The 25,588-nt window shown below is 45.0% G+C and overlaps 2 protein-coding genes across 4 annotated transcripts in view; both read left to right on the forward strand.

Annotated features, from left to right (window-relative positions):
- The window catches only part of LOC147029198 (uncharacterized), a 116,207-nt gene extending 100,692 nt beyond the window's left edge, over window positions 1–15,515 (forward strand). For both annotated transcript variants that reach the window (XM_085880146.1, XM_085880147.1), the window contains exons 9-12: window positions 7,297–7,421; window positions 14,504–14,662; window positions 14,791–14,886; window positions 14,994–15,515. In XM_085880146.1, the coding sequence (XP_085736272.1) occupies window positions 7,297–7,421; window positions 14,504–14,662; window positions 14,791–14,886; window positions 14,994–15,215 (602 nt within the window). In that variant the 3' untranslated portion in view covers window positions 15,216–15,515. The remainder of the gene's footprint in view (window positions 1–7,296; window positions 7,422–14,503; window positions 14,663–14,790; window positions 14,887–14,993) is intronic.
- A 3,183-nt stretch (window positions 15,516–18,698) lies between these two features.
- Window positions 18,699–25,588, forward strand: part of LOC147029199 (pseudouridylate synthase 1 homolog) — a 58,192-nt gene continuing 51,302 nt past the window's right edge. For both annotated transcript variants that reach the window (XR_015057847.1, XM_085880143.1), the window contains exon 1: window positions 18,699–18,755. Coding sequence is in view for 1 of the 2 variants with exons in the window: in XM_085880143.1 (XP_085736269.1) it covers window positions 18,714–18,755 (42 nt within the window). In the remaining variant the exon portion in view is untranslated. The remainder of the gene's footprint in view (window positions 18,756–25,588) is intronic.

A 25,588-nucleotide genomic window follows, 5' to 3' on the forward strand; every position in this document is an offset into this window, starting at 1 on the left:
TGATTGACCCATTTCCTGCCATTTGGGCCACACCCTAAGTTTGGAGATTTTGACACCCTTGAAATATTTTTCCATTTTCAAAGCGAATTATTTGGAATAACCATCAGTTACCGGAGGAAATTCCTTTACAAACTTATTTTATGGTTTGGATACTAAAATATTGTTACGGATTCGCGCCCGCCGGCGTGCTGACGGCCACGTAACTCGAATCGCGGCACGTCGCCCACCGGACGGACAATCCAGTCGTGACCCTCTCGGACTAACGCCGGGAACCAGTCACGGGTGGACCTTTCGGTCTCACCGCGATCGAGCCAATCAGCCCCCGCGTGGGATAGGGTTGCTTGCCAAATTCGACCTACCTAAGTACCCACGCGGAGGGTAGACCGGGCGATCGCACCTCGCCGCAGGTCGACTTCGGACACGGGCCACTTAAGCGACCCGTTCCGTACTATCGGGATAACCGAGCGGTGTTGTTCGTCGACCTCGACGGTTCGATTAATTATCGGGCGTATTCAGCCCACTACCAACCCTTTACGTGAAGCAAGATGAGGATTCAATGAAAGAAATGACGAAGCGAAGCGGGAAACAGTTCAACACAAAGCACATTTATTCGCGCTGAACGGAAAGCACACATATTCAATTCCACCAAAAGCACATAGAGAAGAAAAACACAATGCAATTTACACAAAAAGCAAATGCGACAATGCAGATCTAATACCGATTACGCGAGCACACGGCAACACTCATACAATTTTACTTCACAGACGGCGCCGACAACACATACCCAAAACCAAGGAAAAGAACACCCTCAAAGATGAGGCGGGCCTGAGGCCGAGACCGGGTCGGGCCTACCCGTCTGGTGATGAGACGCGGAGCGGCGATGGTGCCTCAACTCCGCGGGCCTCGCGGGCAGTGTCTGGTAGGGGGTGGGAAAGGGGCCCCCTTGGTCGCACTATCTCAGCGCGGGGGGAAACAGGAGGGGGGTTGCTGATGCTCGGGGTATAGAGGATTCCTACTCTGCCTCGAGTCCCGCGACGAGCGTCTCCACCTCGGCCAGGTCGCGCTATCGGCCTCCCTGGGGTGCAGTCCCCTGCACGACGCGAGCACCCCCTCGTCTGCCCTCGCCGCCTCTCCACAGCTCCGTCCCCTCCGCTCCGACTCCAACGCACACGACGACGACCAGCTCCTTCTTGCTCCTTCTTCCCAACTCCACCGCCCGCGAAGTCTTAACTCTCTGTTTTTTTTTGACGAACGCGGTCGCTTATATCAGCCCCGTGGCTTCGCTCTCTCATCTTTGACCCCCTCCCTTCGACCTTTCACCTCGCTCCCCATTGGCCCGAGAAAAAGTGGGCGTGAATGCTTTTTGATCCATAAATTTGCATATATCGATCGCCCTCCAACGCCCTGGGGGCGGGGCCAAATCGCCACTTGCTCACCGATTGGACGGAACAAAAGTGGGCGTGTGTCGTTTTTGATCCGTTTTTGAAGTGGAAAATCCATGGTTTTGTACACGCTGTTCGGCGCGCGCCCTGCACGAGTCCAACACCGGTACCCACAAGCGGCGCAAGAACGGTGGCGATGCGACGGTTGCGAGGTGTGACGTGAAGCGGCGCCGCGGTGGGTGGTTGATGTTGTGGTTGTAACAATGGCGGTTGGTCCAAATTAAAGATAGTAAAAGAAAAACGGCTATCCTGAAGAGTCGCAGCACGCATAAATGACATGTATTCCCACTAGACAACGGGTTTGGGCCTAACTACACATGTACTTACCGAGATATCTCACCTAAGGGACCTGAATGGTGGTTTGCGAATTTGGTAACCACAACAATATTTTGTACAAAAATCTATGGGATCTGGATGGTTATGGAGAGTGGCGCCACCTCTAATTCCTTTTGGCAAACATTCACTTCAGACTTTCTCTGGCCATATTTTTAATAACCATCAAGGTCCCATGGATTTTATTAATGCATAAGATAGTACAAGTACTGTACTATCCTCTTAAAGTAAAACATTCATGGAACCTTGGTGGTTATGGCAGTGCAGAGGGTCTCAAGACCACTTCGGGCTATACGAAGCCCTTTTTCGAGCCACACCCACTCCCATAACCATCCTAATATTATCAAATGAAAGTTCCATATCTTCACTCACAAAACCAATAGTAAAATCCACGGGACCTTTTAAAAACGCAGAATAAAACAGGTCCAAAGTTGCCTTGCTTGACAGATAATGTACATAGCGATGTACATATAATGTACACAGGGCTGGATTTCGACATGTGGTTGCCCTTGGGCAGCCTTCAGTAATGGAGGCCCACCCTATCTTAAAATACCAAAAAGGTGAGAAGACATATTTACAGTCATCCATAAAGTATATTTTTCAAGAACAAAGAATTTGAACTTCTATATAAAATGGAGAATGAGATAAGATGAATATCTTATATATGTTATAGATGAATATCTTATATCTGTTCCACTAACTACCAACTACCATTCAAGCACTCACAAATACATTTTTGCTTACAATTTTTTTTTCATGAAATACGTGGAGGCCCCCTGGTTGTGGAGGCCCCTGGGCAACTGCTCAGCTTGCCCATGCCTAAATCCGGCCCTGAATGTACAGGTATATGTACACGACATGTACATGGTCTGCCTCTATCACCAATTTCCATCACTTGCTACAGAAGTCCACTATATTCCATTGCTGATTCTATTTGAAACTGTAAAATATGTATGTATTATGAAATAAATGCTGTTTTGAGCAAATTTTGTCTTTTGTATACATTCTTTATTTTGAAACCACGTAATTATGAGATGCAAGGTGATTTCTTTCATTTGTATTTGCCGCCTTACATGACTTTTTTTTTCCCATCATGTCATTTGTAATATCCTTTTCTTTGTCTTCGCAAGATGAAAGAACATGTAAAAAAAGAAAACTGAATTTATATCCCCCCAATCCTTATATATCATACTTGGTAAGTTACAATTTCCCACATTTGTCTGCTTATAAATATGTCAAAGGTTATCTGGGATTCACAGTTTTGAAATCCAGCATCATTTCAATCCAAGATACCATGTGTTTTTACTGTCTGTTCCTATGTGAAATCAGCATAGTTATATCATTAGGCATTATGAATGTAGGTCATACTAATGCCATGGTGTCAGGGATAGCATGGCTGAGTCGAGTTCATGTTTAGTTGATTTATTTTTATTTTGGTTTGTTGAATGAAAGCCAGTAGAAATATGGGGTGATTTGAACATTGCTTCCTGCTGTTTATGTTCAGTCCATTCTGAAAAAAACATTGGCGAAAGAAAATCTTATGGAAAAAAAATCCTTCGATTCATGCACCAATCAAAGTTTTTAGGCCTACTTCTCCAAACACATACTTTTGCTCGACAGTAAATGCATCTTTTTGTTTCAGGGGACATCACTCAGCCATGGCATATAGATCGTGCATTTTCTACAACGGAAATCATGGTATTTGCGGCCCATTTCTGCCACGAAGAGCTCACTCGCTGACCAGTATAGCATCACTGAATTCTGGACAATGGAGAGGCTGTCAAGGTTTCATTCCTTCATCTGTGTGGAAAGGAATTATTCATTTGGCCCAGTACACCAGAGATCGACGAACACCCAATTTCAACAGTTGTGTGCAAGATGCATCTGCCAATGGTTATCAACAATCGATGCCAGCTGATCTTCCAAAAGAGAGATTATGAAGATGCCAAGGCATACATCAAACGTTTAGCATAGAAAAATGTGGACAGATTCACATGGACCATCCTTAAAATAGTCTCTTTTGAACCATCCTACCCAAGAGTTACATAAATATTTCATGGATTTCCTTCAAACTTTTCAGGAAAATAAAAGATTCACGTCGAGAAAACATTTTTTACCTATCTCAGCCACATTCAAAACAGCATGGGGTTAAAGGAAACAAACAGATTTTTCGGATGGATGGCCCAAAAACAGATAAGACATTTCGTGAAAGTACTTTACTCTTGAATCAGCAATGGAATATAGTGGACTTCTGTAGCAAGTGATGGAAATTGGTGACAGAGGCAGACCATATACATGTCGTGTACATCGATATGTACATTATCTGTCAAACAAGGCAACTTTGGACCTGTTTTATTCTTTGTTTTTAAAAGGTCCCATGGATTTTACGATTGGTTTTGTTAGTATAGATATGGAACTTTCATTTGATAATATTAGTTTCAAAATATCAGGATGGTTATGGGAGTGGGCGTGGCTCGAAAATGGGCTTCGTATAGCCCGAAGTGGTCTTGAGACCCCCTTTACTGCCATACCACCAAGGTCCCATGAATGTTTTACTTTCCTAGGATAGTACAGTACTTGTACCCTCTTATGCACTAATAAAATCCATGGGATCTTGATGGTTATTAAAAATATGGCCAGAGAAAGTCTGAAGTGAATGTTTGCCGAAAGGGATAAGAGGTGGCACCACTATCCATAACCATCCAGATCCCAAAGATTTTTGTTCAAAATATTTTAGTACTCAAACCATAAAATAAGTTTGTAAAGGAATTTCCTTGGGCAACTGATGGTTGTTGTAAATAATTCACTTTGAAAATGGAAAAAAAAATTAAGGGTGTCAAAATCTCCAAACTTTGGGTGTGGCCCAAACGGCCGGGTCAATCACATCAAAAATTTGGCTTTCTGTGTTTTAGACCACACACAACATAGGATAAAAATTTGAAAAATATCTCAAGACAACAATGTTCAAATGTTACCATTTTGGGCCTATCTTATAAAAATTCACTCTTCATCCCTTTTCATAAAAAGCCAACGTACTTCTGTGCTGTGCCAGATGTTTATCGCCCATTTCCTCCCCCGCCATGCGGCGCTTGCCCCTGCTGCTCTGCCTGGTAATAGCTCATCATTGGCTGACCCACTAAGCCAGTGATTCTCAATCCTTCCTCTGTCATTTACCCCCTCGGCTTGATGTATTTCGCCATTTACCCCCTTACTCCCATGCAAAAAAATGCATCGCCGGCAGAGGGGCACAGACAAAAATATGATGGAACAACTTTATTATTAAGGTTTTGCACAAAATAAACTTTGATAAAGGAAAAAGAAAACATATAGTCCACTTAAAAACCAGGCCAAAAATCAATTCCTGACCCTCAACCCCCCCACCCCCCCAAATGTGTTTTTTTTTTTTCAAAAGATAAAATAAAAAAAGGAAAAAATTGTGGTGGGGGGGGAATTTATTTTTGAGTCTATAAAATAATTTGTATAGAATGTGAGTCTATGTTAGAATGTATTCTGTGTTGTCTGTCTCGCATCACAACGATAACAGTGTTATTGATTTTGTCTGAAGTTGTGAAAAAAAATCATAACTTAATTTTCAGGAATGATATATTTACCCCCTGCCATGTAAATTTTTACCCCTGGTTGCGAATCGCTGCACCAAGCTTTTTGGAAAGGTGGAAGTCCTTCGTCATCCTCACTTTGAGATGGTTCCTCGATTTCCTGCCGCTTGCGTGCAAACACTCACCAGGGCTTTCGTGGCCAGTCAGTATGCGACAGGATTGATTGTTTTCTGCCGCGTGTTCTCGAACTCTCACCGAGGGCTCTTGTAACCAATCAGTGTGTGGCGTATGAGAAATGGCTCAAGACCAGAATGTAAAAAAGGAAAGAACATGCACTTGATCTAAAGGGGCTGTCACACCTTGACGTTTTAGCCAGCGTATGGCAAAGTATCAAAACGTATGTATAACACTGGCGTACACTGAACTATTGATGTTTTTTAAAAAGTTTTGGGCGTATAATAACGTGTTGGACGTATGCATAACATATTAGTAACGTACACAGAACGTTTCAATCACATATAGATAACTTGTACGAACGAATGCTGAGCGTGTTGTCGGCGTTCACAACCTATGCCCAACGATAGTCTAACTTATGCATAGCACACGGCAGCGTATCGCCGACGATCATGTGGCATAGGCTATTCATAGGCTGAGGCTCAACGATTCAAATCATAACCACACTTGACATTGAAGTGTGAAGCCGCTATCACACATTGACGTTTTAGCGAGCCTATGCCGATGTATTAAAAATTTGCCGAACCAAGCTGGCACATGTTGAATACGTTATGGATAAGTTTTGTATACGTTAAGAGCACGCTGGCATACGCAGTCATACGCAGAGTACATCGAGAAATTTTCAGCATGTTGAAAATTTCTCGATTTACTTGGCGTATGACACACGTTCCGCATACGCTGGCCTTAAGTTGTAGGCATGTTACGCGATCGTCGACACACGTTACTTGTAAGGTACTCATAAGTCGAAACGCGTCAAGGTAATGGTTAGCATCAGTGTTCCAGACCCCCTGTTTTTTTTTTTTTTTCTTCGGTATGACAGTTATGTTGACGCTTCGATTTCTCGTGCGGTTATGATTTAAATCGTTGAGGGGCAGCCTGTTAATTATATTATATTATAACCGCACTAGAAATCGAAGTGTCAACATCACCGTCATACCGAAGAAAAAAAAACAAACAAAAAAAAACAGGGAGTCTGGAACACTGACGCAAACCATTACCTTGACGTGTTTCGACTTGTGTGTAACTTACAAGTAATGTGTGTCAACGATCACGTAACGTGCCTACAACACGTTACTCATAGGTTAGAAATGTGTTTCGGGTACGCTAAACATTACCTCGACGTGTTTTCGACTTATGAGTAACTTACAAGTAACGTGTGTCAACGATCGTATCACGTACCTACAACTTATGGCCAGTGTTATGCGGAACGTGTGAGTCATACGCTGGCATACGTCGAAAAATTTCAAGCATGGAAAATTTGTCTAACAGCTTGGTGTACTACGACGTTTGCCAGCGTGCTCTTAACGTATACAAACTTACCCATAACTTATTCGACGTGTGCCAGTGTTTTCGCCAAATTTTTCATACGTCAGGCATAAACTGCCTAAATCGTCAAGGTGTGACAGGGCCTTAACAGTCACAATGCATATCTATCCTCACACAAGTCATGTACTTCACTCTAATAATGTGTGCTCGGTGACATCAATCTTTTATTACCGAATGTCGTATAACGTAAAAATATATAATTTTAGGTCAAGCATCAAAAATGAAAATTCAAATTTGAATGTGGATCCAATCCCACTTGTTTACTGATGTACAGATTCAGTACTTTTTAGAAGTTTGAAGAACCCCCCCCCCCCCCCCACCGAGGGAAATGATTTTGGGATACATCACACATTTTAACATGAAATTGATATTCATTTTCCGCATTTTTTTTCCCCGTCTTACAGATGGTGAAACGACCCTGCCTTCTGTCCCTGCCCTTGTTCAACCTTCCTCTTCACCTTCGTCTCCTTCCACATCTCTTCCTCCAAGTACAATTGCAACTACTGCAGGAAACCAGATGACTCAAGAGGTGATGAATGGTTCTTGTCATACTCCATATTAATGAATTATTAGCGCACCTGGAACATTGTTCCGGGGAGCTTGTGGGATTGTGCGTCGTTTGTCCATCCACAAACATTTGCAACTTCTCAAACGACACACACGATTTTGATGAAACTACATCACAACCTTCATCACCCAGTATGTACCAAAGTTTAACAGCATTAAAAAAACAAAATTGGACCCAAAGGGGGTCTTCGGGGCGTAGCCCTCCAAAATAGGTATTTGCTTTCTTCTCAAACTACACGTGCAATTCCAGTGGAACTTGACCACAAACTTCATCACCCGTGATGGACCCAACCCAAGTTTGTTCACTGCATTAAAAAAATCTACAGGTATTTACTTTCTTTTCCGTCACATATTTTGTGTGTTATCCCATGCCCACCAGTGGCTCCCTGGTTTTCTTGTCCAGCTGCTCCCAAGTGAGCACCCATGGGTATTTGCCCTATTTTTAGCTCTCCTGGACTTGTCAGGTGAGCTTATGTGATCGAGCACTGTCCGTAAGTGAGTTGGTCAGTAAACACCTCAGTCATTATCGCTGAGATTAAACACAATTTTGCTAAAACTTGGCCACAAGCTTCTTAACTGATGCCAAACAAAGGTGTTATTTTACCGCATTGAAATCTGTGCTCAATAAGGGGGTCAACGGGGGGGGAGGGGGTTGACCCCCCACTCCCCCTCAAAAAAATAGGTATTTCCTCTTCTCCAAAACTACGCACACAATTTAATTTAAAGTCGACCACAACCTTCAACACACCAAATGTACCAAAGTTTATTGAGCACATCAAAATCTGTGCTCATTAAGGGAGTCCACTGTGGGTGAGGGGGGGGGGGTTGACCCCCCCCCCAAATAGGTGTTTGCCGTCTCCTCTGAAACTACAAACACGATTTTGATGAAACTTGACCACAACCTTCATCATCCACGATGTACCAGAGTTTGTTCACGGCATTAAAAAAAGAAATCAGGGTGGGGTACTTTGTGGGGGGTTTGAGTGATTGTCCAGGTGAGCTTCAGGACAGGCGGTCCTATTTTTTTATTTATTCACATGCAGCCTGTGGCTGCTTGGCTGCATTATTTTCCTTGGAGCACAGCTGTGAAGCTGATGTAATGCCTCTGTTACCGGCACGCTGGTACTCATTTTGCCGACCTCAGAAGAGTGACAGGCTGAGTCAATCCTACTTGGTGTTGAATCAGTGGCCCAACAGGGGCTTTAACTCAAGACCCCCAGATCTTAAGCCAGCCACCTTAACTGTTAAGCCAACACCAGGCTTTGATGATGAATCGTCGATGAATGATAGTCGTTATGTTTTTGTTTTTTTCAATGTGAAGACATTTGTTGGGGAATGTACACAAACATGACAGAAGTAAATCGACACCATGATTTTTAAAGAATTTATTTATTTAACATTTGAAGTATATTTGATCCATTTTAATACATACACTCGTATTTGGTAGACTTGCCATTTGCAGATTTAAACGCTTTTACTCTTTCAGGCATAGAACGAACGAGTTCTGAAATTTTCTCTTGTGGGATTTCTGCCCAGCCTTCACGCAAATGGGTTTGCAATTCTGCCCGTGATGTTGGTTACCTGGACTTTTTCCGCACAGCTCGATCCAATATAGCCCAGAGGTGCTCAATGGGATTCATGTCAGGAGACTGACTTGGCCATGGCAGTCGCTTGATCCCATTTTTGTTCTGCCATTCTTTGGTCTTTTTTGCAGTGTGGCATGGAGCTCCATCTTCCATGAACAGTGTTGTTTTTGACCATCTGACCAGTGGAGAAGACAAGGAGACGTCCATCCTCAAGGAGACAAATGCATATCGTAGAGTTGATGTTGCCAACACACTCCACAAGCTCTGACCGACCAGCACTCCAGATTGCTCCCGACAGCATCGCTGAAAAACTACTGTGTTTGACAGTTGGCTGCAATCGATTCAAAGAGAACTCTGATTGGGAAGTCTCCAAACCCATACGTGTCCACTGCTAGAAAATTGAGCAAATTGCGACTCGTCTGATAGAAAAAAAACATGACAGTTTGCCAAAACTCCAAGGATCTGGTGGCATCTCATCAGCCCACTTCTTTCTCCTTTGAATGTTGGCTGGTCTAAAAAGAGGTTTTCTCCTCGCTGCTCTCCCATCGTAACCCATTTGATGAAGGTACCGCACGACAGTTTTTGAGCTCACTTGGACCTCCTCTGCAACATTTGCTGCCTTGCAACGGGAAGTTTCCTCAATGGACCGCTTCACAGCTCGAAGACACCTTTGAGGGCCCAGGTCGACCAGAATGGGAAGCTGTGGATTCCTTGCCTTCGCTGGTGAATTTCACAATCATCCGATTGACCGTAGAAAGCGGAATGCCAAGGTTCTGAGCTATCTGACGCTGACTGACTCCACCTTCCGATTGGCCAACAATTCGTCCTCTTTGAAAATCGCAAAAGTCGTGTGCTCCCTGGGTTCGAGGCATAGTTAATTGTCGTACAAGACCAAGGAACTCATTTCTGCAAATAAATAGTTGAATATTAGTACAAATCACTGAGTAAAACTTGCTTTAAGCAGATGAAATGAATAATTTTCAGTGTCTGTTTCCTTCTGTCATGTGTCTGTATATTCTACTTTGTGAAATCCCACATCTTGGCCCAAACAACATCATGTGTACGTCTTTCATGGACTTCAAGGAAACGGTACAGGCGTTTTGTACTTTTTTCCGCAATCTTTTGCAACAATATCTTGAGAAGTCAACCATTCTGGGTGTGGTTGATGGAAGGTTGATGATTCTGGGTGTGGATGGATTTTCTTTGTGCTAGATGGATGCGGTTCAGGCTACAACCAAGCTGTCTGTGCCAGTGTTTTGGGAAGTGGTACAGGATGGGGATGTTTGGAGAAATCTAATCATGAACATCACCAGAAGTCGGCCACAACTTGATGCATTTAGATTACTAGATTGCTCTGAAGGCCAAAAATTATAACTTGCATCGTGTTGCTTTTATTGCCTTCGCCAGAGGAGAGCGTATGTGTTGCTTGTATTGCATTTGTGTCCATTTGTTATCTTGCCAAAACGAAGTTTTGCAAGATATGTTCGTCAGCTTGTATGTTTTTTTATTGTTTTTTTTTTGTTTGTTTGTCTGCAATCATGTATAAAAAATTCTGCAGAGCACAGTAATCATCGGAAATTTTTGTAACTTCGCATATCAGAGGCCTATAGAGGTCGCTTTCAGTGCACAAGATTTTGAAGGTCAAGGTCAAAGGTCAAGATCACTTTGGCGCAAATCAGGGGAGTCGAAGAAACCCTTATTTTTTGAGTAATTTTGATCGGATCGTCTTCAAACTTCATGGGAATATAGTTCATGGTCTGGCGCTCAGCTGATTAATTTTTGGTGGCGATTGGCCTTGAACTTCATGGTTAGCGCCTCAGGTCAAACATATTTGACCCCAAGGTCAAATTTTCAAGTTTTTGGAACCATATCGTGTAGTACCTCAAATTGAACACCTCGACGAGTGCTTTCTAGATATGTCAAGCTTGAGACATTTTGACGTCATTTGGTGACGTTATGAGGCAAAAGCATATTTTTCATGGTTACTCTGTAGAACGATTCTCATCGGAATCTCTCGTAGGCAGATATTCCTCAAGGAGTCGGTCCTGGTGGATAGCAGCTCTGTTCACCTCAGTGTGACCTTAAAGAAGTCACATGTGGTCACCTTTTGGCAAGATACGGGTCACCCTGCGGGTGACATTGGTTTGTTTGTCCGCACAGATCTTGTATTGTTCTTCGCAACCGCTTGTCGGATTGAGACAAAATTTTCACCATCAGAGCGACGACTCATGTAGAATGTTTGAATGATAATTATGATGTCATAAGTCACGTGATGTGGCAGCCATGTTGGGAAAACGGAAAAAAAACTTTGGACCTCTGTATCTTTGAAACCACAACAAGGAAAAATTGAAACTTGGCACGTGGCAAGTACTCCTCATGGGGAATGCGAATTTTTTTATGACGTCATAGGTGCCTTCGTTATGATGTCATAATTGCTTATGTAGAATACGACATCTGATCAGTATGAAAAATGTTTGAAGTTTATCTAAGAATAAATTTGTCCACCAAAAAAAATTGATGTCATCGTTCACACGATTCAGCCGCCATATTGGGTTTTGTTTTGTTTTTTTTTAACCTTAAAAAATCTTTTCTGAAGTGGCTGAACAGATCGAGGCAAAATTTTACATGTATGACCGCCAAAACATGAAGAAAATGTTCACATCGGTCACATGGTTTGGCAGCCATATTGGATTCACCCTGAAACCTATAAAAATCTTCTCCACAATGGCTGGACAGATAGAGGGAAAACTTCACACATGTTCCCCAATCCTTGGGGATACCAGGGTATTCATGAATAATTAAGTCACATGGTCTGCCAGCCATATTGGATTGCGCAAAAATATTTTCATCGATTGACGTGAAACTTCACATTTATGATCTTGCAATGATGGGGAATATAGGTTTTCAATTTCAACTTCACTGGACACATGGTGTGGCAGCCAGAATGATTTAATTTTTTTGATGTGGGTTTTTATTTATTTTTTACTGTGGCTCACTTGGCTGTGCCTGGATGGGTTTGAGGGTAGAGGTGGAGAATAGTAACAGCTGAAACCCGAATCCGATACAGGTTCCTCCTGATGACTTCATCTTTGCTTTTTTTTTTTTTTTTTTTTTTTTTTTTTTTGTATACCTTGGTCGAGGCTCGTATGAGAGCTAACACACAACTCACAGCAAGGAGGCATGAGACAAGAGGGGCGGGAGTGGAAGGGACAAAACATTGGGGAACAGACACAGGTGAACTGTGGAAGGGAGAGGGATGGGGATGGGACGGGGAACATGGCGAGGGGAAGATGGACATTAAAGGGACTTTCAGGAAGGAAAGCAGGAGAATTGAAGGAAGTGGGCTTGGGTGGATTATCGGGGGTAGAAAAGATCGAGGATTTGGATGGGGGAAGATAAGAGGTGGTGGTGAACAGCTGTTTTGAAAGCCTGGAGGGAAGAATGGGAAAGAATAGAGTGAGGAAGTTTATTCCAAAGGCGGGAAAAAAGAGGAATGAAAGAGTGAAGATGAGCAGTGATTCGTGATTTTGGTAGTTTTACCAGAAGGGGGTTGTTGGCGGACCTTGAGCGCCCTGTGGAAATGTGGTTGGGACAAATCACAGAGAGAGCAGGGGGGCAAGGCTGGAGAGGAGTCGGTAGAAGACAGAAAGACCACCGACCAACCTGCGGTGATTGAGTGAGAGGCCCAAAGACTCAGCTTCATTGCGGGAGATGCCAATGATCTTAAAAGCCCTGGTTTCGACAGCGTGAAGTCGAGAAAGGTGGGAGGCAGGAGCACCAGCCCAGAGGGGAGAGCAGTACTCCATCAGGCTACGGACAAAAGCTTTGTAAGTGGTCAGGAGCTCAAGAGGGCCGAGGAAGGACTTTGCACGACGGAGGATTCCCAGTCGGCGACTGGCTTTTGAGGCAAGGTTGGAAATGTGACTTTCCCAGGAAAGGTCATGGCAGATAGTGAGACCCAGAAGCTTGAAAGAAAAGACTTCTTCCAGAGGATTGTTGAGAAAGTGGATGGGGGTTTTGTAAACGGTCCTTTCGAAGAGACATAGTGAGAGTGTGAGATTTGTCTGGATTGAAAGACATGTTCCACGTGTTGGACCAGTTTGTGATTTTATCCAGATCTGCAGTGAGCGAAGAAGCTGCTGCTTGCCGGTCTGAGGGATGACAGATGGTACGGCAGAGGGTGGAGTCATCGGCAAAGAGAAATAGAGGATTTTCCAGAGAGTCCGAGAGATCATTGATGAAAACCAGAAAAAGAACAGGGCCCAGAACGCTACCTTGAGGAACTCCAGCCTGCACAGGAAGAGGGGATGAAAGAACTCCATTTAGGGCCACACGTTGACTGCGACAGGAGAGGAAGTCTGCGAGCCATGAGTGGAGATGGCCTTGAATACCATGGGAAAAAAATAAATTTTTGCTTGTTTGGGTTCCTTCTGTTGATTCCAATGCAGGACTTGTACCTATTTGGTCTTCCATTTGACTTGAATTTAATTTATTTTTATCCCATTCTGAATCTATTTGAATAATAAGTCATGGGTCAGGGTCAAGTGTCCGTTCAAAGCTGGGTTGTATCAAAGCGGGACATCTTGATACCTGGTCATCACTGCCAGCAGTTCCAAAGTGGCACTTTTAGTTCTGTCTATTATTAATTACATGACACACCAGGACACAAACACCACACAAAATAAGTACTGGTGAGGGTCTGCAATGTCTAATTACTTTTTTCTTGTTGACGTAATGATTTCATTTTACAAACATTTTGTTCAACTCCTTCCACCATTTAAAAAATAAATTTACAAAAAACAGTTGACAGCATTTTGGTAATCTGGGAATTAGTCATTACATCATATTTGAAATTTGTGACTCGTACAAACTCCTTTTTCTTTTTACTGCATTGTTATTGTTGTGGGAATGGCTCCGAGGGTGGGTTGTTGCAGGCTGTGTCAAAGCCTGCGGGAGAACACAGCTGTTATACCTTTCCAAACGAGCTGTGTCCTTTTGACTCCCCTCAGCTGGCAGCACAGAGCGATCGTCTACCCACCCCCCCCTTCCAATGGCACGTTTGATGAGCCCAAACGAGTTTGGACAATTAAAAATCTCCCAATCATTCATTGTCATCGTGGGCACGTATCTGTAGGGGTTAAAGGGTTATTTTATTGTTGGTTAATGTATATTTTATGCAATGCTTCATTCTTGTTTCCTTCCCCCATGCCATTTGCTTGATAATAAACACACCTGGTCTCGAGGTGAATTCCATTTGTCGAAACTAATTATTGGAGTTTTTGAAAGAAAGACCCCATTTTGTGGCGCCATCAAATATTTTAGTCGGTTTGTCGGAGAAGGGCGACAGGAACCATAGATTGTCTCTGAGTATCATGATATCTGGTGCCTGTCACACTTGAGTGGAAAAAATATTTTTTTAATTCCTCCATTATTTCATCTCTACCTGTTCTTTCTCCAGCAAATGGCTTTGGCCGTCCGTTTAGCCACATTGCAGGCGCGAGTGCTGGCTGCCGCACCTTCCGTTTTGCGGCCCTCGGCCCCGATCGCCTCGACCGCCGCCTCGCGTCCCATTCACGGGGAAAAACGAAAGCTGCTGTGGCAGGGTCCCAAAGAAGGAGTGAGTTTTGCACCTTCGCCTTCACCTTTCTCTTTGGCCACATCTCTGGCAAGCTTTTATTTTATTTTGACAAGATTAAAGATTTTGTCACTCTCGGTCAGCTTATTGTTTTCCTTGGAACCCAAAAGGAAAAATCGAGCGGCACGGAATTCTGGGGGAAACTACATTTTGGAAGCAAAGAGCAAGACGTGAAATTTCGCAAGCTCATGGGGATGACATCACAGGTAAAATTACCACTTCAACACTTCTACAAAAAGCACAAACATCCTATGTTCCATTACATCCTGGTTTATCGTTTTGGTGCCGCCCTCCTGTTTTATTAATATTACAGAGCAGGGAACACGGATCAAGTGCCGAGCCGGATGCAGAGACTGGTGACAGTGCAGGGGAAGGTGGAGAAAGTACAAAAGATATTGGAGAAAGTGGAGAAGCTTGGCGAAAACAAGAGGAAGTGTTCCGCTCACTGGATGCACAGTACGCTGCAGCTCGAGCTCACACACATGGCAATAGGGGAACCGGATTAGGTTTTGCGTCTCGTTTTTCCCTCAGCTAGCAAGCTCATCCATTATTGTGCCACATCACCTCCACCGTTTCTTTTTCCTTCTCCCACACTCACCGTTTTCCCCCCAATTTGCCACATCAGCACTCCATTCATTCCTCTCCCTGATGAGGACATTGTCACACACTCATCATCCTTGCCCTTTCATAGACAGTTCACGTCTCGTATGTCCTTTTAAATTCAAATACCCCCCCCCCTTCCTCGGTGTGTGCTCTTTTTTTTTTTTTTTTTTTTCTTTTTTTTCTTTTACTTTCTCTTTGTAAATAAGTTGAACAATAAATACCAACAAAAGTTTCTGGCACTGTTTTATTGATGAAATTGTAATTGACACCTAATACTCTCATAAAGTATAGAGATAGTAAGTAAGTAGGCAGGATCTTCTTCTTTCATATGCAGCACAAGACCATGGGGTCACATAATTGGCTGAGGGCATGGCTGTGCCACTAATGCAATGCCCTTTGTGGGGTAGGAATTTACAATTTGTTCAGGGTGCCGGTGATAACTCGCCGACTCGTCATGACAGACACCGTTGGATCTTTAACGTTCACCACCTAATGTCAGCAGATGGGACGTTTGTTCAACGTCCATCCGAAGGAGGGCACGTCCATTGCTGGCGAGACAACAGGGTGGCAGTTTGTAACTGGGCTGAGATTAGAGCCCAAACTTGATGGCTCAACCGGCCCCATTTGACCCTCCCTCTTCTCTTGGGGCAACGAGAAAAACTCCGCCCTCTCAAGGCGATCCGAGCTCCACCCCTTGGGAGGCGACAAACGCTCCTTTCACAATCCTGTATCTTAAATGACATAATGGTAAGAGATGTTTCTTGTATACCAGAAAGGCATTTTATAGTAAGAAAAACATTCACTGCAGAAATATAATGCCATGTGCTGTGCGTCCAGAACCAGCTGTGTCTGTAAAAGATTGAATGGGCTGTGAGCGTGTGCTGTAGCATGTCTGAGTCCGAATGGATGACCATCACGCCAGGTGAAGTCGCAACCTCACGATCGTTTCAAATCGAGCAAACAAACTATCACGTGGCCTCTGCACGGCTCACGAATGCTTTTCTACACTGCGTTTCCCACCAAAACGGAGCAAGAAGGCACTTGTGAAGAAGGAATAATTTAAATGACATGAATATTTTTACACTTGGACAAGAGGTCGAAAGCTGTCAGAACCTCAACTCCAGACAAACGTGAAATGCGGATTGCATTAAAGTCATGGTTCTTATAACGACCAGATGAAAGCAGGCAAGAGGGAGAAAGTAGTCACGCAGGGGCACAGGATTGCAAAAGAAGAATGTTTGCAGAAAGCGGACGCACACCCACCGCTATACCTCAAATTAGACTCCTACCATCCTATGGAGCACAAAGGAGCTGTGGTGCACACCTCAAAGCGCATGTGATTTATCATCTCCAATCAGACAGGATGAGAGAGGAGGACCATCCTCGGAGCGTGTTGAAGGCAAACGGTTACCCGGACAGCTTGCTACCGAAAAGGAAAACCATCCTGGCTGGCAGTCCCAGCCTGTTATGTGGGCAAGAACTGTGGAAAGGTTTTTGTGTTGTGTCTTTCATACCTGGTATATGGCAGAAAATCGGCAGTGTTGAAAGTGGCAGAAGCGAGGGGAAGCTTCCAACCCGTATTCGCTATCAGGTGAACTCTGATTATGGTCAAGGGCAAGCCTCCGAAGAAGGACAAGGCAGTGGTGGTGTACACGATGTGCTGTTGTTGTGCAGCCAAATATGTGGGAGAGACCGAGGAGCAGCTGAATACCGCAATGCCTTTGAGTGCAGCGATCCAGATAAGTCTGCCATTGCCAAACACGGCCTGAAGGCAAGACCTCCTTGGGATAGGGTTCGCCTTTTGGATTTGACTCCAAACAGAACCAGAAGATGATTTTTTTGAGGCTTGGCAAAGGAAATTGTGACGTCGATCACGGAGCGGGTGATGATGGATTTGCCGTTACCATTTGGCCCACTCCTGCGCAAATGCACCAAGGATGATGCTCCGCCATCAAATGGGAATTACATGTAACAGGTCTCCAGGGGTGTTCGTCAGGTGAAACCTATTCCAACCCCTTCCTTGCCCACACCTCATTCCCCTTCCCCTGCAACCTCCCCACCTCTCTAACGCAGTCAAGTGCCCACCATCCGTGATGCTGTGACAACGACAATGACATTTATCTAATGACACGACATTACATCAGCAACATTCTGTAAGTTATCAAGCACTTGATGTCGACCACAATCCTGCTTCAGTTGAATAACATTAGGTAACTGTTAACATGACATTGTGTTGGGTTGGATACAGAAGGCCTGCAAAGAACAAAGCAGGCGTGATATCAAAACCTGGTGAGAAATGAGAATCAAAGGGCCACGTTTGATAGGTGGAACAAAACAAAATCACTCATTCATGACCATCTGCCTTCATGCTGGGCTTCTCATTGAAACTGGAGGCCAACCGTGTCAAGGTGGGCCCTTTTGAAAAATATAAAACACATTTCAAGTTCGATATTAAATGTGTTCTTTGATCTTCATGATTGGACACATGACATGTATAGAATTCAGCCAGTCTTTGCTTATAGGCCGGGCGGGCATCGTTACAGCAAATTCTTTGTTTGCCCTCTGGCTTTCTGGCCCAGCTCTCCAGGTAGGTTAAAAATGGTGCATTGTGAGCATGTGCCAACTTCCCCCAACTTTGACTCTGCTTCCATGTCTCCTCACTTATTATACTATCGTATATCGCAGTTCAATTGAATTTATTGCAATTTAGTTTTTATTATGAACTATTTCATTATCGCAAATTGCTTTATATCACAACGCCGGAAACACAAATAAAAACTTTCAACCTGTATCCCAGAAACAACAACAACGGCCCAGGATGTGCATCAACACACACATTTGAACTCTACTACATATCTGCTGCACAGTGCACTGTATTCCCTTCTCGCTTGGCACTCACCGAGTAATTTTACATTCCTTTTTAAAACAACCCTCCATAATGAGTGCCAAGAGACGAGGGAGAGGGTGCTTTATCAGAGAGACAGATAATTTTACTGCAAGAGAAACGTCTGGTGTCATTCTGCGAGAACATAGGTTGAGCGGTCCTGAGCTGCAGATTCATGATGCGTCATTGGGAAATTGTGTTCTGAGTACGGAACAAAAGATTTGGGAACGCAACTCATACATACACATTTGTTTTGTTCCGAAAATAACATAACACGCATTCGCTCTCAATTTCCAATATTTTCCATGACCGCCGGTGAAATTACATGACTTTACATGTCTGGAAAAGAGTTTTGTTAAATTCCATGACCCGTACGAACCCCGTCTTCCTTTTCTCGTCTTCCTTGGCCTGTAAACTTTCTTTTTTTTTTTTTTGCTTTCTCAACCTTACAGACGAAAACAAGGAAATATTAAACATTCAGTTGGAAGAACAAGATACACAAGGACATTGGACGTCGGAGTCCATTTGGCCCATCAAGCCGACACAATGCATTCATTCCAACACAACCTTATCAATTCTTTCAAGCAGGTAATCATGCTAAAATAGGTAATTTGGTGTCTCGATTTGGCTGTGATTCTTTCATTACTTATCCAATCTCAACCGAGCTTGACTGGAGGACTAAAGGTCACATGATAGAGGTTTTAGTGACTTCATTTCTGCCCCCGACCCCTCCCAAATATGGCTTTCCACTGTCGAAGAAGACTCAATTCCTCTTATGCATTTGAACCATTTATTTAATACATATGCATATAGAGAATCGGAGGAAATTCAATAATACAAGCAAGCAATCCTCTGAGCCGAAGAGTACATGGATCTTGAATTCCTCATATCATAAGCAAAGTTGGGGAAAGTGAGATCATGGAACAATATCTGGTCATTTTTAGCTTGCCTGTTCGAAGAACAGAGAGCTATTGCGATACCCCCGGCGTGAGCGTGAAAATGTTAAAGTTTTTGGTGCAAGTTATTTCCTTTCTAATATTTTTATCTACCACAATATTTTTTACTGATTACAATATACAAATACATTTCTTGCTTTAACATTATTTGGATCAGACTTCACTGCAATGCTTTATAAAAAAAAAATATTAGACGAGTCTATTAAAAACGATAAATGTATATACAGGCGAGCATTGGGTGGCTTTGACACCAACTCTGGTTGAGATGGCTGCTGAGGCTGAAGTTTTTTTGGGGGTTTGGGGAAAAGATCACTCAGAGCCTTTTTTTCACAGCAGCCAAATGAGGTCAGCTTGACTTCAAAGGGCTGAAGAACAAGAACAATCTGAAGTTGATAGGAGTTCAAGCAGACAGCTGGACATTACCAAAACACACAATCCATTGAAGCTGCACTCGAGCTTCCAGCCAGACTTTCAGATGCCAATATATAATTATTTACATTTGAGAATCCCTTCATATTAATTAATAAGCCAAATATAATTCCATTCTATTGAATAAGGATGAAAGATTATTTGGAAGGCAGTCTGTTTTGGGGAAGAGGGGTGTTTCACTTGGCAGACTGGTAACCTTCCAATACAGTAAAGAGATACAAGGCCGTATAAAATGCAAATGGATCCAATAAATATATATATATATATATATATATATATATATATATATATATATATATATATATATATATATATATATATATATATATATATATATATATATATATATATATGTGTGTTTGTGTGTTTTTTTGTTGTTGCGAATTCGGGGAGGTGGGGGGGGGGGGTCGGACGAGCATGTCAATCACTGTCCGTAACCAGTTTGGGTTTTCGCACCCTACTCTCCACAGCCAAATGTTACAAATTCGGCGCCACCCTAACCACCGCGTCTCCGGGATTATAACGCCAGCTGGTTCGGCACAATTCTCGGGTTACGCGCCTCGCATCACGATACCAAAATACACCTGTACCTTTCCAGCTGGGGAAATAGACCCCGGTTACAGACTGGTTTTGTCAGAGACCGAGCGGAGTCCACCAGTCTGTAACCATTTTGGTTTTTATATCCAAATCGAGTGGAATGTTCCTCGACGCAGCACAAATTAATTCAAAGTGGCAACTTCATACGAATCAGCCAGATTTATTGGGGACATCGGGGAGCACGACACAAGCAAAGCATTCACGACAATGTTATAATCAATCTATAACCCATTCTTAACTCGGGAGATATGGGATTCGAACGAGATAAGCCTTAAACGACATGCAGACAAGACATGGACAGCATGCAGACAAGACAGAGTACTTGGTGATGTTTCATGGACGAGAGGAAAGTGTCAAAGGCACGAATGTGGCTCGTGACAAGCCGATGTCCACGGATTCGAGCGCCCAAGCTCAAACACGCTGTGTGGCAAGATGGCGCTCATCCTCCTTTTGTCGCACCGCCCACGCACGCGGCCTCCGTGCGTTCTGATCCCGCGTAAGGTCGACGGCACAAGACCGTCAGATCGATGGTGGGTTTCAGATGGTTTCGCACAAGGTCTCGTATACAAGTCCAGGCCTGGCCTGTTCACCAGACCAGGTCAAATTGAGGTGTTGGGCTCCGGCAGGCGGATCGAAAAACGTGTCGAGGACCTTCTCATGAAAGTCGATCGCCTACTCGATGTGCAGGCAGCCTCGAGTCATTTCTCCTGCCTCCTTCACGAAGCAGATCGCAGACAGACACAGCCGTCCCCCACACAGCAGATCACGACCCCCACCAGTCGTTTCTCATCCAGCCGAGGGCAGACTCGGCGCGCTCAGGTTCAGTTTTTCTCCCTGCAGATTCACCGCTCCTTTCGCTCGCCTCGAAGCCCACTCCAGTTTCACTTCCTCTTTCAGTTTTACTTCTTCTTCAGTTTCACTTCTCCTTCCCGACGCTGGCTCGCCTCAAAGCCGACTGACTCCTCCCTTCAGTTTCACTTCCTTCTCTCGGTCACTCCCCCTCTCAGCGCTGGGCGGGGACTATTGTCCAGAGAGAGGACGGAAGAAGAAGAACCTCTCGGTCCACCACCAACGTACAGCCTCTTACACCTCCCGGCACACGTAGCGTCCATTTACCGAACAACCTGGCAAAACCTGCATTTAATGGGCGATCTGGGCTTATCCTATATTTAATAACCCACGAAGGGCATTTCAACAACAATATATATATATATATATATATATATATATATATATATATATATATATATATATATATATATATATATATGTGAGGATTCAGCGGTGGGGGGATTCGGACGAGTGCGTCAATCACTGTCTGTAACCAGTTTGGGTTTTCGCACCCTACTCTCGACAGCCAAATGTTACAGATTCGGCGCCACCCTAACCACCGCCGTCTCCGAGGTTATAACGCTGGCTGGTTCGGCACAGGCCTCGGGTCACGCGTCTTGAATCGCGATACCAACGTACCCCTGGACCTTACCAGTTGGGGAAATAGACCCCGGTTACAGACTGGTTTTGTCAGATACCGAGCGAATTCTGCCAGTCTGTAACCATTTTGGTTTTTATATCCAAATAGAGCGGATCGTTCCTCGGCGCAGCACAAATTAATTCAAAGCGGCAACTTCATACGAATCAGCCAGATTTATTGGGGACAGAGGGGAACACGACACAAGCAAAGAATTCACGACAATGTTGTCATTAATCTATAACCCGTTCTTAACTAGGGAGCTACGGATTACGGGTTTCGAAGGGGACCCTAACGAGATACCCTTAAACGACATACAGACAAGACATAGACAGCATGCAGACAATACAGAGTACTTGGTGATGTTTCATGGACGAGAGGAAAGTGTCAAAAGCACGAATGTGGCTCGTGCAAGCCGATGTCTACGGATTTGAGTGTCCAAGATCAATCACGCCGTATGGCAAAATGGCACTCGTCCATGTGTCGCAGCCCTCACGCACGCAGCCTCGGCGCGTTCAGACCCCGCGAGGTCGACTGCACCAGAGTCGATGGTGGGTTTCAGCTGGTTTCTCCCAAGGTCCAGTATACAAGTCCAGGCCTGGCCTGTGCACCAGACCAGGCCAAATCGAGGTGTTGGGCTCCGCAGGCTGGGTCCATGGGATTCCAAGACGTCGAGCCGTGAGGTGAGAAGGGACAGTCAGAGGCTCCGTCACTGGACTCCGGATGAACCTGTCGATGTGCTCTTCACGAAAGCCGATCGCGCCCCACCTTGGCACTCAGTTTCACCACTTCCGATCGCAGACTCGTGGCACTCAGGTTCAGCTTCTCTCCCGGCAGATTCTCACTGCCTTTCCTTTGCTCGCTCACCTCGAAGCCCACTGCAGTTTTACTTCTTCAGTTTCACTTCTCCTTTTCGGCCCTTGCTCGCCTCAAAACCGACTGCTGACACACACAGCCAGCCCTATTCAGCCGATCGCACCACACCGGCACTCAATTTCACCACTGTCTTCCCTGCAGTCTTTTCCTTCACTCGCTCACCTCAAAACTGACTGGCTCCTCCCTTCAGTTTCACTTCCATCTCCAGGCCACTCCCCCTCTGGGGAGCGCTGGGCAGGGACTATTGTCCAGAGAGAGCAAGGAAGAAGAAGAACCTCTCGGTCCACCACCAATGTACCAACGATGAACAGCCTCTTACACCTCCTGGCACACATGAAGCGTCCATTTACCGAACAACCTGGCTAAACATGCATTTAATGGGAGATCTGGGCTAATCCTATTTTTAATAACATGAAGGACCATTTCCGCAAATATATATATATATATATATATATATATATATATATATATATATATATATATATATATATATATATATTGTTGTGTACCAGGGGTCGGTGGCAAGAACGACCGTTTGGTGGGGAAAATTGCGTCGTCTCCATCAGACTCCCCAGAATTGTAGGCGGTCGCTCCGGATAATTCCGTGAGCCGCGGGTTGCAGAACCGACCGTGGTCACCAATATCTCGATCACGTGGCGTCGTGTTTTTTGTCTCGAGCTAAAGTACGTAAGTATCCACGCAATCTCGTCTGCCCGGGATCCACGCCCTCGGAACGCCTGGTCGAACCGGATTTACTCTACCGGCAGCGGTAAATTCACATTACCGACGACTGCTTTGCCACCTACCTTTCCGTCTCGTTGCAGTCGAGCGGGGCCTGCCCAGGACGCTCCGGCTCTGATAGACCGATTACCGGGGATGAAACCCTGCTTCTACTCAGACCCGGACCATGCTGGACCAATGTAAGAAGGGACAGAAACGGCCTGGGAACATTTCTAATAAAGGTTTATTAACAGTAAAAAGACACAGGCAAGACAACGCGAATATGCAAGTAATATTTGCAAGGATTCAAGCACTTACATAGTTCTATTTAAAGACGGGCCCACATGCAGACACACACACAAAAACAAAAGAAACCCCAGAGTCTTTATTTGACCCATGCAACCGTGAGGAGAGACAAGCTGGGGGTCAGAGTTCGTGGGTACCTGGTCGTCGAAGGAAGGGAGTCTGTAATGCGCACCTGCTAAAGGTCGTTGGGGCACGGGCCGGGAGTTCGTGCAAGACTCGTGGCTCGTGGCGGGGCTCGTGTGGCGAATAGTCGGGGTCAACAGAACTCCTCTCAACAGCCACCGTGAACAAACTCGGCCTCTCCTCAGCCACCGTGAACCAACTCGGCCGCTCCTCCCAGCCACTGTGAAAGCTCTGCCTTTCACTCCGAGAGTCTCGGAGATACATCTCCCCCCCACGGGGAGGGGCTCTTGGTGGAAAAAAAAACCTCGCTGTCCGCCTCTAATTGGTCAGGATCCTACGGGCACAGCCTTCCTGGGTGGAGTTTTGGCCATGCCCGGAGAAAGCCGCCCCTCCCTCCACGCGTGTTTGAAGAAGGTGGATGGTGGTGAAGTCACGATTGCGTGTGGAACGTTTGTGGAAGGTGGATGGTGGTGAAGCTGCCTCGAACATCCTCGGGAATCAGTCTCAGGCAAAGGTGCGCTGTGACCCGCGAACCGAGGGCGCAAGCGCGATGGTACCGTGCATCGCAATGGGGAATGTAAAACATAAAAGAAAGCGATTTATTAACTGAACGAAGCCGTCGCAGCACACATTTAATTCTCCCACTAAACAAAAGGAAGGGACCTGTCTCACACGTACTTAACTGGATAACTGACTTTTGGGACCTGCATGTTGAATGCAAATGGTTTCCAGATCCATAACAATATATATATATATATATATATATATATATATAGTTACGAATTTGGAAGCTTTCTGCACTCAACATTCAGGTCCTTATAGAACAGTTATATTGGTAAGTGTGTGTTTCTAGTTAGGGCCCCCTACCTGTGTCTAACGGGAATTACATGTGTGTGCTGCGGAGTTTCGCTGACAACAAATCTCCTTCACTTCACTTCACACACCGACGCCAGTGCCCACGTGCGTTCGGCCACGTACGTGGGCGGAGATTTCCATCGCCTCAGACAGGGACTCGCCCAGGAAGACAGGGGCCTGCACCTTGTCCAATCATGCCACAGAGAGCGACTTTCCCACGACGCCCCGTCCAATGAGGGCGGAGAGGTCCTCAGACGGCGATTTGCTCACCCCGGAGGAAAAAGATATAAAAAGGAACGCCAGGCTGGGTGAAAAAGGGTCGTGGGGTCGTGGTCGTCGTGGTGGTCATCATCATCGTGTTGCGGGTTTGAGTCCCGCCGGCTGGCTGGTTCGTCTGGTCCTGGATCCTCGTCGCCTCTGATCTTCTCCTTGGCCTTGGTCGATTGGTGCGTGGCCAGTTGAAGAGCGCGGTACCTGGTGCTTGGAGCGGCATCGTGTTGCGGGTTCAAGTCCCACCGAGCCGGATCGTCGAAGACCACACGAGGTGGACAGGTCCAAGCACAGGCTCTGGTCTCCAGCTCAACTGTCCTCGAGCTGGAATCTTTCAATAAAGACCATTGGGGTCCGTGTGTGTGTGTGTGTGTGTATATGTGTGTGTGTGTGTGTGTGTGTGTGTGTGTGTGTGTGTGTGTGTGTGTTCCTGTGTGTGGGCCCGTCTTTAAGTGGAAACTTAGTGCTTGTGTGTAAATTTTCATTCTTTATAGTTGGATAACTGCTCTTCTGTGTTCCCCTCCGTGCCTATTGTAAATAAATATCCCTTTTATTGAATGTATCAGCTCATTTCTGTGTTTCTTTCATTAGCTTTGCATGGTGTGTGTTGGGAAATTGGGAAACAGTAAATTTTGCATTTGGACTGACGGGTCTTGGTAACCATCCGCTCGGGTTACACACGGTTTGAGCCCGATAACGGCTCGTTCCGCTCGAGGCCTACCGAGGGTGCGAATTCCCCGGTGGCTTTGCCACGTGGATACTTAGGTACATTGAAATTGGCAATTAACCCAATTCCACTCAGCCGAATTATTGGCAATAAA

This window comes from Eptatretus burgeri, chromosome 4 (assembly GCF_056783735.1).
Source record: "Eptatretus burgeri isolate ZD-2024b chromosome 4, Ebu_testis_v1, whole genome shotgun sequence".
Classification (NCBI taxonomy): domain Eukaryota; kingdom Metazoa; phylum Chordata; class Myxini; order Myxiniformes; family Myxinidae; genus Eptatretus; species Eptatretus burgeri.